General features: G+C 33.9%; 1 protein-coding gene across 3 annotated transcripts in view; it reads right to left on the bottom strand.

Moving 5' to 3' along the window:
- ROCK1 (Rho associated coiled-coil containing protein kinase 1) overlaps window positions 1-13,163 on the bottom strand; it is a 148,354-nt gene that overhangs the window by 98,389 nt on the left and 36,802 nt on the right. For all 3 annotated transcript variants that reach the window (XM_044243307.1, XM_044243308.1, XM_044243309.1), the window contains exon 2: window positions 12,468-12,549. In XM_044243307.1, the coding sequence (XP_044099242.1) occupies window positions 12,468-12,549 (82 nt within the window). The remainder of the gene's footprint in view (window positions 1-12,467; window positions 12,550-13,163) is intronic.

The following is a 13,163-nucleotide window of genomic DNA, read 5'->3' as shown; positions in this document are numbered from 1 at the left end:
TTCAAAAAGTCAGTCACAAAAGACCACATACATAATTCCATCTATAGGTAATGTTCATTATGTATGGCAAATCTATACTGACATAAAACAGATTAATCATTGGCTAGGACTTGGGGAGCTTAGGGATAAAATGGGAGTGACTGCTAATGCAAATGGGGTTTCTTTAAGAGGTGATGAAATGTTCTAAAAGTAACTGGTAATGGCTGCACAACTCTAAAAATATATACACACACACACACACACACAAAACAATGAATTGTATACTTTAAATGGGTGAATTTTATATTACATAAATTCTATCTCAACAAAGCTATTTAACAAATCAGCCTTGGGTTTGCAATGATCTTTACATTAACACCAAAAGCATAATCTGTAACAGAAATAACTGATAAATTAGGCTATCAAAATAAAAAAATTCTGCTGTGTTAGAGACAGTATATACAACCTTTTGGGTCTGGAGGTGGAGCTTATTGATCCCCCTGCCCTTAAACAAAGGCTGAACTAGTGATCAGATTCCAAACGATAGGGTATGGAAAGGGAAAATAATAACTTTCTAGGAGAGAAGCTTGGCAGACAACTATTTTAAACCAAGTGATAAAAGTTAACATTACCACTGATAATCATGATATCATAAACCTATAAACCCAGTCTAACATCAGACATAAACTGTTGGACATTCTACAAAATACGTGATCAGTAATCTTCAAAACTGTCAAGGTCATTAAAAAAATAAGCAAAGACTGAGAAACTATCATAGACTAGATGAGAAGGAGAAATGGCAGCTGAATACAAGGCAGTATTCTACACTGGATTCTGGAATCAAAACCAAAAGAGATTAATGGAAAAACTAAAGTATGTAATTAGTTATCAATAATATGCCAATTTTAATTTGTTAGTTCTGTCAATGTGCTATGTTATATAAAATGTTAACATTCGGTAAACCTGTGTACAGGGCATACAGAAATCTTTATGCTTGCAACTTCCCTATAAGTTTATAATATGATTTATCTTAAAAATAAATAAAGGGGGGGGGTGCCTGGGTGGCTCAGTTGGTTAAGCGACTGCCTTCAGCTTAGGTCATGATCCCGGAGTCCCGGGATCTAGTCCCACATCAGGCTCCTTGCCCCCCCTCCCCCTCTGCCTGCCTCTCTGCCTACTTGTGATCTCTGCCTTTCAAATACATAAATAAGTAAATCTTTTTAAAATAGATAGATAAAATAAATAGGATACTTAACATTTCTTTTTTTAAAAATCTAATTTAGTAGTAATAACTTCAAACTAGCTTTTGTAATATCCTAGGTCATACTACATAATTCATTCAATTTTTATGGCTTCATTTTAAAATCCCAACTTTTATACTACCTTTTGGTATAAACTGCATTTGGCACTATATACCAAATGTAAATTGGATACAACTTTTGACTCAGCAATTCCTGGATTCACTCCAAAGAAAGAAGCAGCAAGTATACACCAAACTGTATACACAAAAATGTTCATGACAGCCTTATTTATACTAGTGGAAAACTGGAAGGAATTTAAGTATCCACCATTACAGAAAGTTTTTTAAATTAAGGTACACTAAATGGAATATATTCATTTCTTAAACTATGTTATCTATACTTAGTCACATAAAAAGATATTTTGCAACTCACTTTTTACAGAACACACTGTGGATAGCTGACAAATTTCTCCTACTGATTCATATTTGTGTTCTAACTTTTTGATCTAAACATTTATATTTACTATGATGAACATTCCTGTGTATTTGCAGAGCTGTTTTGCAGAATACATTTCTTTAAGTAAATAAAAGATTAGGTTAAGCTCATGAACACTTTCAGTTTTTTTTTCCCCCTCCCCCCCGAACACTTTCAGTTTTAAAACATACTGCCCAAATTACTGCACTAATTTTCATTTCTCACTCACTCATTCAGATGGGGGGTGTCTTTTTCTTATTTTAACTCATATTTGTTGAAATAGTAATATATTTATTCAACTGTTAACTGTTCAACGGCCATTTATAACTTTTCTCCTTTATACTACATATTCAGCTACTTTGTCCATTTTAAAAAATTGTTTCTCTTATTGATTCTTCTTATATTGGTAATATACTATAATTTTTTCAATTTGTCTACATTATTTATTTTTTAAAAGTTTTACTTATTTATTTGACAGAGAGAGATCACAGGTAGGCAGAAAGGCATGCAGAGAGAGAGAGAGGGAGAGAGAGAGAGAGAGAGGAGGAAGCAGGCTCCCCGCCAAGGAGAGAGCCAGATGCGGGACTCAATCCCAGGACCCCAAGATCATGACCCAAGCCGAAGGCAGAGGCCCAACCCACTGAGCCACCCAGGCGCCCATCTATGTTCTTTATATATCTGTCTTTCCTTATATATAGTTTTGTCAGTGTTTCCTTTATAGTTATATGCTAGTCATAGAGCCCTTCTTTTAAAAAAAAACAATGCCTACTTGAAGACTATCTAATTTCATTTAGTACCTTAGTCTTTACATTTCTAATAGAGAATGAAACTAATTTTTTCTTCATATGGATATCCAATACGAATTACTGAATAAGCTACCTTTTCCCCAATGACATGTTAAGCTTATATCAAATTTTCATATAATAAAAAAGTATGCTTCTTCACCCTCTATGATAATCTATTGATCTTCATGTCCTTCAAGAAAGTACTATTTTTCTTACACTTCACTAGAGAGTTCAAGAATTAATCCCAATATATTATGACTACAATCCTGTCCCCAACTCCCAGAAACAGTAATACATTTGCCATTCAAGTGCTAGAGTTACCAAACTATGCAAGCCATTCATGACCTAATATGCAAAAAAAATTAAGTCTGCTGAAACCTTACTACATTTCAATGCTTTCTGACTGGAATATGTCCCACTATATGTACCTTAATATTAAGCTGCGGAGGAGTCTTGTTGTTGTTGTGGTTTTTTTTAAAGATTTATTTATTTATTTGAGAGAGAGAGAGAACAAGTGAGCATACAGGCAAGAGTGCAGGAGGGGCAGAGGGAGAGAATCTTTAAGCTGACTTCCTGTTGAGGGTGGCCTGATACAGGTCAGATGCTTAACTGACTGAGCCACCTACATACCCTGAAATTTGTCCTTTTTAAATGTAGAACAGTATATATAGGTAGTACATAAATTCTTTTAGAATTGTTGCTCCTTAGAATTCCTGAAAAAGTATAGACTTCTAACTACATCAAACTTCATATTCCAAGCAGGTGAAAACCATCTTTAGTTTTACTAGAGATAATGTAATACACATCTTCAATATTATAGTATGTACTGAGACAATCTTAGGAGAAACTAGTCACAAACATTAGAATGAGGGCTCTTCTATTAAGTCATAAAGTCTTGTGATGTTTCATTTGAATTATTATCATGATCTTAATTTAAAGTGAGAAAAAGTCTTCCCTTTGCTATTGAGCAATATGTACCTTTTGTGTAATTCTACAAGGAGCTAAGGCAAACACAGGCAAGTTGTTTTTGCTTCCCTGGATGAACAATGGATTTTTTTTGATGAATCAGCAGAATATGCTGAACTGAAAATAATGTATTTCTCCTTTACATTTTTAATACAAGGTAACTGCTTACTAATTTTATTTATTTTAATTTTTGACTGAAAGACAGAAATCACAAGTAAGCAGAGGCAGGCAGAGAGAGAGGGGGAAGCAGGCTCCCCGCCAAGCAGAAAGCCCGATGTGGTGCTCGATCCCAGGACCCTGGGATCATGACCTGAGCCGAAGGCAGAGGCTTTAACCCACTGAGGCACCCAGGCGCCCCCTGCTTACTAATTTTAATCACCAACCAATGAACAGCTAATTTAAAGATAATAGTAACATTCAACTATCATAATCATTTAATAAGTAAAAAGGTTTCATGATTTTACAAATTTTAGAGGTACAGAGAAGAAACATTTTATGTTTTGAAATCTGCCAGAGTGACATATTAAAACCTGGAAAGAGGAATAAACTTTCTAAACTTTCTAATGGCCATTACTGCCTGTTTACATAAAAACAAATACCTAATTTCTGTAATCCATGAAATCTCATTTTTGGAAGGAGATTAAGAAAGCAGCCACTACTGAAAAGGTTAAATTCCATTTTATGAAACATTAAAATATTATATGATTGGTTACCAAATATAATTACTTGGAAAAATAAAAACTTTAGCTACAACCCTTTTACAATGATAAATGTAATCCTTTAATATAATAATTTAATATGATGATACAATGATTTACCCTTTAAAATGATAAAAGAAACTTTAGAAAAAAAATTTATTTTCCACATCTCAACTGAAATTATATTGTTCTTGCCAACTGTGGCTTATTCGTCAATTTACCTATATGCTTGTTCTTGATTTGATGACTTTATGTGGGTGGCTTTTTTAGAAATCACTATTCTGAGACAGTTTAACAATGACTAAATATGTATATCATCAACTCTAAGCTACTGATTACATCTGGAAGAGGAAGACATGAGGCCCAAGGCCTAGGTTGTAACTTAACATCTTATTTTGAACAAAAGACCAGAAGCAAATAGAGCAAAATATTAACTACTAATTTAACAGTGATCATGTATACAGAGATATATGTTATATCAATTCATCTGAAATATGTGGTAATAAAAAACAATTTAAAAAGACAATGATCATATCCCAACTCTACTAACAATAGAATACTTTCTAGATCATCTCTAACAAGTCAGCATTTAACCTCTAATACATTTAACAAATATTTAATGTGTACCTAATATTTAGCCAGGTTTTGCAACACAAATACAACTGCCCCTGGTCTCATGACACTTCCAGTCTAGTGATGAGGGAAGAAAAGCAAAGGATATCAATCAGATAATCACACAAATAAATATAACTTAACTGTGATAAGTGCCTAAGAGACCATGAAAGTACATTCCTAGCAACAGTACATCTGACCTAGCTCCAGGGGCTAGGAAATGAAAGCGAATGCTTATTTGAAACTTAAAGGAGTAAGTTGGATGGGGTTAGAAGGAATTTTAGAAAGAGGAAAACAACATCTAAAAGTATTGTGGAGAAGGTATAAAAGTGTTTTCTAGAAACGAACTATAAGCAGTGTGGTGAAGGCAAAAGAAAACAAAGGAGTAAGGTAAGAATGTAACTTGAAAAGTCATACAGAAGGTTGTACGAAAGGCTCGGAGTGATATTTGACTTAAGCAATTTGCAGTTGAAAAAGAATCCTCTGGCAGCAACGCAGAAAACCAACTGTAAATGGGGAAAACAGAGAAACTGAGACCAGAGAGAAAACTTAACTGAGATCAATCAATGGAGATGATGAAGTCTGAACAAGAACAGTTGTAACAGAAAATAAAGTTCAAGCCTCTGTGTGAAGACTGCTATTGACCAAAATCCACATTCATGGGTGTTTTCTTCAGTTTATAAATAAATAAGACCATTTGTTTATCTTTAATCTTCTGGCAGCTCCACTATTCTGCAAAGGTTTTCTAAAGATCCTCAACACATCAGCACGTTCATTCGCTATTCTAGGGTGTAATCTGCCTAGATCTGGGACTGTAACCTACCATTTCAGTCTTTTCTGCTGTCCTCCTTAACCCTTCCCACTTATCATCAACCAAGGTCAATTTATACCAAATTCCTGCTTCCTCAAAGATAACATATTTTTAGATGGCTCTCTGACTTAACAAATGCTATTCCCTCTCTGCCTGAATTGTTCTTCCTCAATTAAGAAATCTAGCCAATGGGCACCTTGGTCACTCAGTCAGTTGGGCAGCAGGCTCTTGGTTTGGCTCAGGTCTTAATATCTCAAATAAATCTTTAAAAGAAAAAAAAAAAGAAATCTAGTCTGGTCTTTTAAGACTCCATTCAAATACTACTTAAGTAGTATTTGTTAAGTAGTATTAAGTACTTTTGTTTGTTAAGTAGTATTAAGGCTTTCTTTACTACCTCAAGATCTGTGTATCATTACATTCTCTACAAAGTTCAATTATAAAAGTACACATTTATAAAAAGTATATATATAAAAGTTACTGTTTGCTCCTGTATTTCCCTTCACAAGATGGTAAGATCTACAGTTTTAAAGAAAAACACTGTCTCATTCTTCATGTCTGTAGTGACTGGACATGAAAAAAATTTTTCAAGAATAGATGGCGGGGGGGTAGAAGGTTGGGGTACCAGGTGGTGGGTATTAAAGAGGGCACGGCTTGCATGGAGCACTGGGTGTGGTGAAAAAATAATGAATAATGTTTTTCTGAAAATAAATAAATTGGGAAAAAAAAAAAGAAAAAAGAATAGATGGTGTCGCGGGGGTGCTGGGGTGGCTCAATCTGCCAGGTGTCCAACACTTGGTTTCCGCTCTGGTGGTGATGTCAGAGTCGTGGGATGGAGCCCTGCTTTGGGATCCACACTAGGTGTGGAGCCTGCTGGAAATTCTCTCTCTCCCCCTCTCCCTCCGCCCCTTCCCACCACCCCCAGCTCTCTCGAAAAGGAAGGAAGGAAGGAAGGAAGGAAGGGAGGGAGGGAGGGAGGGTGAGTGGGAGGAAGGGAGGGAGAGAAAGGTGGTGGTGTGTAGTAAATTTATCACTTTCTCATACATCTTCAACCCATTACTCTAAATGGAGAAGGATGAGCAGGGGAAGTTACTTTTGTTGTCTTAAGAATTTCTCACAAGTCTTGGCTCATCATAGGCTTTTGGTCTAACCCATTTTTTACAGATTTATGCTACTCTTTCACATTTATCTCTGGATATGTACTCATACTTGATATGGTTGTTTCCAATCTGAGCTAAGAACTTCTGTAGAGGGGCACCTGGGTGGCTCAAGGGGTTAATCCTCTGCCTTTGGCTCAGGTCATGATCTCAGGGTCCTGGGATCAAGCCCTACATCAGGTTCTCTGCTCAACAGGGAGCCTGCTTCCCCCTCTCTGTCTACTTGCTTCTCTGCCTACTTATGATCTCTCTCTCTCTCTCTGTCAGGTAATTAAATAAAAATCTAAAAAAACAACCAACCAACCACCAACAACAACAAAACCCAGAAACTTCTGTAGGATAACCCTGATTTCTTGAGCTAAAACTTTCTTGTATTTACTCCTTTTTGAAATTCATCCTTCACCTGGAATCACTATTAATAGGATATAGCTTTTAAATAAGTTTGATTAAATCTCTAAGCTTGGAGGGGCGCCTGGGTGGCTCAGTGGGTTAAAGCCTCTGCAATCGGCTCAGGTCATGATCCCAGGGTTCTGGGATCGAGCCCCGCATCGGGCTCTCTGCTCCTCAGGGAGCCTGCTTTCTCCTCTTTCTCTGCCTTTCTCTACTTGTGATCTCTGTCTGTCAATAAATAAAATCTTTAAGAAAAAAAAATCTCTAAGCTTGGAGCACGTGCCTAACCATGTCCAGCATTTTCTCCTTCATTAATATAAAGTCTTGGACAGTAGTTCTCAACTGAGAGCAATTTTGATGCACAGGGGACATTTGGCAGTCTTGAGACATTTTTGGTTATCACAACCAAAGGAAGGAAATGAGTATGCTACTGGCATCTAGAAGGCAGAGACCAGGGATGCTACTAAATACCCTACAATGTAAAGGACCAGCCCCCTCCTCACAATAGAGTTATCTGACCCAAAATGTCAACAGTGCCATTTCTGAGAAAATCTGGTCTAAAATGAACTGAATGCTTTGTCTCAAAGTCTCTGTCAAATCCCAAATGCTACCGTTTCAGACTTTTTGGCAACAACTCTGAAAGCTAATTATTGTCATATTTTCTCAATAAATAAATAATTGATAAAGAAAATAAAAAGTCTATCTACTGCTAATATGCTTTTATAAGTAGACAGCTGCTACACCATCACTACCAGAGCTAATATGCCACTTCTGTAATCTATGAGGAATGCTATAGTACACAACCATAAAAAACCATCTCCAGGTTATTTTTTTATACAAACAAATGCTCTCTACCACATTTTTACTCTCAGGTTCATGGAATTTCTCATACAATGCTCTTCCCTCTATTATCTTCTTTTAGATTGGTTAGATTTGTTTAATAAGTTTGCCTTTCTACTAACATAATTATAAATCCTATGCCTCAAATCTCAGTGACATTCATAATGGTTTACAAACATATAAAGTCATAATCAGTTTCCAAATACTCCCTTTCTCTTTCTTCTGATGCACTCCCCAAACACGTTTCTTCTAAAATGTAACTAACTTCCACCATTTTATCTGGATCTCTCTCTAGTGCCTACTTAAAATTCACCTTAAAATCTTTGTTATGTGAGGATGATAAACATTTTCTCTGTAGTCCTTATTATTCGGGTATCATACACCAGAGTCCAGAAAAGCAAATCTTTATATTTAACTATTTATTCAGTCAAATGGTCACAGTTTCTCATTTCCCTTACAGTCTGTAAACATTCTTCAACACAAAGAGATGAAAATTAACAACCTGTAATATAGTTAGGCCTGAAGTTTAAAATATTTCAAACTGCTATACTTTAAAGCTGTTATACCCTAGTGCAACTTCAGTTGATACTAAAGAGAAAGATTTTATCCCATATTCCAGGTGTATCCTTATATCACTATATCTGATATCTGTCAACAAAAAGCAATTCAAAGCAAACATTCACCCTCAGCAATTCAAAGCAAACATTCACCCTCAGTAAAAAAAATTCTGATGTACTAATGAAAGCAATAAATACCCATATAATTGAATTTCAGAATATAAAATCCTATCATTCTATGAAGATCTATTACTCTGTGTTAAGTATTACGTAAATACAACTTGAGCTGAAGGGGAATGTTATGTCATATAAACAGAATCATATAGTATATACTCTTTTGTGCCTGGCTTTTTCCACTTACCACACTGCTTTTGAAATTTATTGATGTTTTGTACATATCAGTTAATTTATTCCTTTTAACTGTTAAATATTCCATTATACGGATGTACCAAAATTTGTTTATCCACTACCAAATGATGGGCATTTAAGTAGCTTCCAGTAGCAATTTTGAATAAAGCCGCCTTTAACATTCTCATAGAGGTCTTTGTGTAGACACATGCTTTCGTTTCTCTTGGATAAAAACCCAGAAGTGGGATTCCTGGATCATAAGGTAAATGTATGTATAACTCTATCAGAAAAACGCCAAATTGTTTGCCAGAGTGACTTACCATTTTACAAACCACCCAGCAAAGTCCTAGAGTTCAGTTGCTCCACATTTCCACATATACTTGATACTGTCAGTTTTTTAAAAATTTTTGTTATTTTAATAGATATGTAACAGTATCTCATTGTGGCCATAATTTGAAATTATCCAATGACTAAACATGTTGTATATTGGCCAACTGTGCATCTTCTTTGGAGAAATGTCTACTCAAAAATGTTCATTTTTAAATTGGGTTACCTTTCTAATGTTGACTTGTAAAACTTACTTACATATTCTATAATACTACTCCTTTATCAGGTATACAATATGCCAACATTTTCTCCCATTGTGGGTTGTCTTTTCATTCCCTTGACAATGTCCTTTGAAGTACAAAAGTTTTTAATTTTGATGATGTCCATTTTATTTGTTTTCTTTTGTTGCTTATACTTTCAGTATTATTATCTAAGAAACTGAATAATTCAAGGGCATGAAGATTTATGCCAACATTTTCTTCTAAGAGTTTTATAGCTTGGTTCTAACATTCTGAATTTATTTTGCATATGGTGTAAGACAGGAATCCAACTTCATTCTTTTATATATAGATACCCCGTTGTCTGAGAACCATTTGTTGAAAGACTATTCTTTCTCCTTTCATATGTTTTGCAACTATTTTCTCCCACTCTATGGCTCATATTTTCATTTTCCTAGCAGTATCTTCTAAAAAATTTTTTTTTGAATTTTGAAGCCTAATCTATCTTCTTTTAAAAGTGGTTTGTGTTATTTGTGTCCCATCTAAGAAAGTCTTGCCTAAATGGTCACAAATATTTTCTGTGTTTTCTTCTAGAAGTCCTACTTTTGCTCTTAAGTCTAGCCTATGAAAAATTTTGAGGTGCTTTTTGTATGGCATGAAGTAAGGTCCAAATTCTGAATTACCTTGTCACCTCTGCTGAAAATAAGTTGACTATATGTATGGGTCTATTTCTGGATTCTCTATTTTGTTCCATTTATTTATGTTTATTCTTTCATCAATATTATACTGTCTTCATCTTGAAAATCCTATAGTGTTAGTTCTCCAGCTTTGCTCTTACTTTCCAAAATTGCTTTGGCTAGTATTCTAGATCCTTCATATTCTCATATGAATTTTAGACTTCCCAGTCACTTTATACAAAAAAACAAAACAAAACAAAACAAAAAAACCTGCTTAGGTTACGAGAATACATGGATTCTATTTATAAGTTAATATGGGGACTCTTAATATTTTTTTACTGAACTGTCCAATCCATGAACATTGAATATACACTTTTCCTTTCAGGTCTTCTGTAATTTCTCAGTAATATTATGTAGTTTTCAGTCTGTAAGTGTTACACATATTTTTGTCAACTTTATCCCTAAATTTCTCATGTTTTTGCTTCTCTTGTAAATGGTACTACATTTGTTACATCAACTTCAAACTGGTTGTTGCTAAATATAGAAAGACAATTGCTTTCTGCATATTAATATTCTAATTTGCAGTCTTACTAAAGCTTTTTGGGTAGAATCTTAAGATTTTTGTATACACAAAACATGGTGTCTGAAAACAAATTTTTTTACTTCATGATTTTTCTTTATTTTACCTTATTGCACTAGCTAGAATCTGCACAACAATGTTGAATGAATGTGGTAATAAGAGAAGACAGACTTGCCTCTTCCTGATCTTAGGGGCAAAGAATTTAGTCATACACAATTAAATACAATCTAACTGCTTGTTTTTTGTAGATTCTCTTAATCACTACAAGGAAGTTTCCTTCAATTCCTAGTTTGCAGAGATGTATTTTTTAATCAAAAATGGATACTGAATTTTATCAAATGTTTTTTATTTCCTGCGGTGATATTACAGATTTTCTTTTTTATTATGTTAATGTGGTAAATCACACTAATTGATTTTTGAAACTTGAACTAATTTTACAATGCAATCCTAGTATAAGCCCTCTTTCGTCACAATTTTTACATAATGGTTAGATATAATTTGCTAAAATTTTGTCACGTTACTCTCTGTACTTTTCTCCAATTTAAAAACTAGGTAGGTTTATCAGTTAGAAGTTTACTTTAGGCTTTATACTTCCATTTTATTTTACTTATTTCTACTGTGGCTATTGATATTTCTATTTTAAAATGTAATATAAAGGCATACTTCTATTATGAAAGCAGAAATGGTGCACAGTAAAATGAGTAATAAATTAAGAAAACGTGTTCCAATCCTTGTTGCCTACTTTACAAAATCACACAGCCCCTCCTTTGTACCAATGAACATTTATTCTTTGCCTCTCATCAAATAAGAAATGGTCAAGAGTCTCCACCTTTTTAGTTCCTTTGCTCTATATTTAAGTAGAAGGTAAACAAATGTAAACAGTAATAAAATTCTCCTGTAATTTCAGTAAGATGTGAGAAATTAAGAAATTTATAGTTAAAAAGTTCCCAATTCAGGTTCTGGCACCAATTCCAAATCAAAATTCAGCTGAATAATTATTTTTATAAAAAACAGATACTTAAAAAAATTAAATTGATAGGTAAAATTCTGAGGCAAGATTTCAAAATATAAAAATGATAAACATAACAAAGTAAAAAGATCTGACTAGAAAAAGAAATTTTTCTAACAAAACATATGCGACCAAAATTGAATGATAACACTAAAACCAGCCCAACCCAAATATATCACTATGTACAGTTTAGGAACAGAAATAAAGAAACAGAATGGAAAGATTTTATGATTTAAATTTTATTATTTTTTAAGATAAAAAGTTTGAAACTATCTTAATAAATTCTCTAATCAAATTTTAAGTGATAAAATCTAAATATCAAAATCTAAAAAGGTTTTTAGAAAAGAAACTATAAAGCCTAAATATATACCAGCTTTCATGGAGAAACAATGGTATCTCTCAGTGGTAGGAGGGCTTTTCATGTGCAATCTGTTCTTAACTGCCGGTATTAAAACATAATGGCTAATAATTTACAAAAGAAAAATAGAGGATAAATATAACACTATTGAAATTCAATGTGCATGTATGTATATTATTATTTAAACATACTTACTTTAGCTATTACTTTTCATTCCCTTTTCTGCAAAATATTTTATAAAATATTCTCCTGCTAGGAACTCAAATTAATAAACTAATTAATAACGTTTCTTTCCTATTTCCTGCTCACTTTACAAAGGAATTTTAGATGAAATAACGAGAGTAGACAGAAGAAAAAAATTTTAAAAAGATGGGCTTGAATTATTTAAGTGAAGATTTTGTTATATACAGTCTGTCGTTAACCTCCACAAAAAAATTACTTACATCTGCTTAAAAAGTTGTCAATATTTTTGTTTTTTCTTAAGGCAGGAAAATCCAAATCATATACCAAAGCATCCAATCCATCCTAAACAAATAAACAAACAAAGAGTTAGTTTTTTGGATCACACTATGAACACACTTCCCTTTTTTATTAGTAAAGAGTAGAACATATGCTTTAACATTTAATTGCATGAGTTGGAAACTGAACATGGAAAAATAGGTAATAATACTAATGCTGTTGACTGCCTGAAGAGACCAACTCACCCAATAACTGGTTTTTCAAAATTCAGTTTGCACAGATCTAAAGAAAAAGCTCCTCGGTTACTGCAAATTTATCTATCTTTAAGATGCATTTCCTAGGGGCGCCTGGGTGGCTCAGGCGGGTTAAAGCCTCTGCCTTCGGCTCAGGTCATGATCCCAGGGTCCTGGAATCAAGCCCCACATCGAGCTCTCTGCTCAGCAGGGAGCCTGTTTCCCCCTCTTTCTCTCTGCCTGCCTCTCTGCCTACTTATGATCTCTGTCAAATAAATAAATAAAATCTTTAAAAAAAAAAAAAAGATACATTTCCTAGAGTCTTCTAAGCAATTTGAGTATTTCTGGTAATACTTTTTACGGGGAAAAAAGATAAAACCTTTTTACAAAAACACTATTTTTAGAAAGACCAGCTGATACTTGCTCTATTCAAAACGGGAAAACCAA

Source organism: Neovison vison, chromosome 3, assembly GCF_020171115.1.
Source record: "Neovison vison isolate M4711 chromosome 3, ASM_NN_V1, whole genome shotgun sequence".
In the NCBI taxonomy this organism is placed as follows: domain Eukaryota; kingdom Metazoa; phylum Chordata; class Mammalia; order Carnivora; family Mustelidae; genus Neogale; species Neogale vison.
This window is presented reverse-complemented; position numbering and strand designations above follow the sequence as displayed.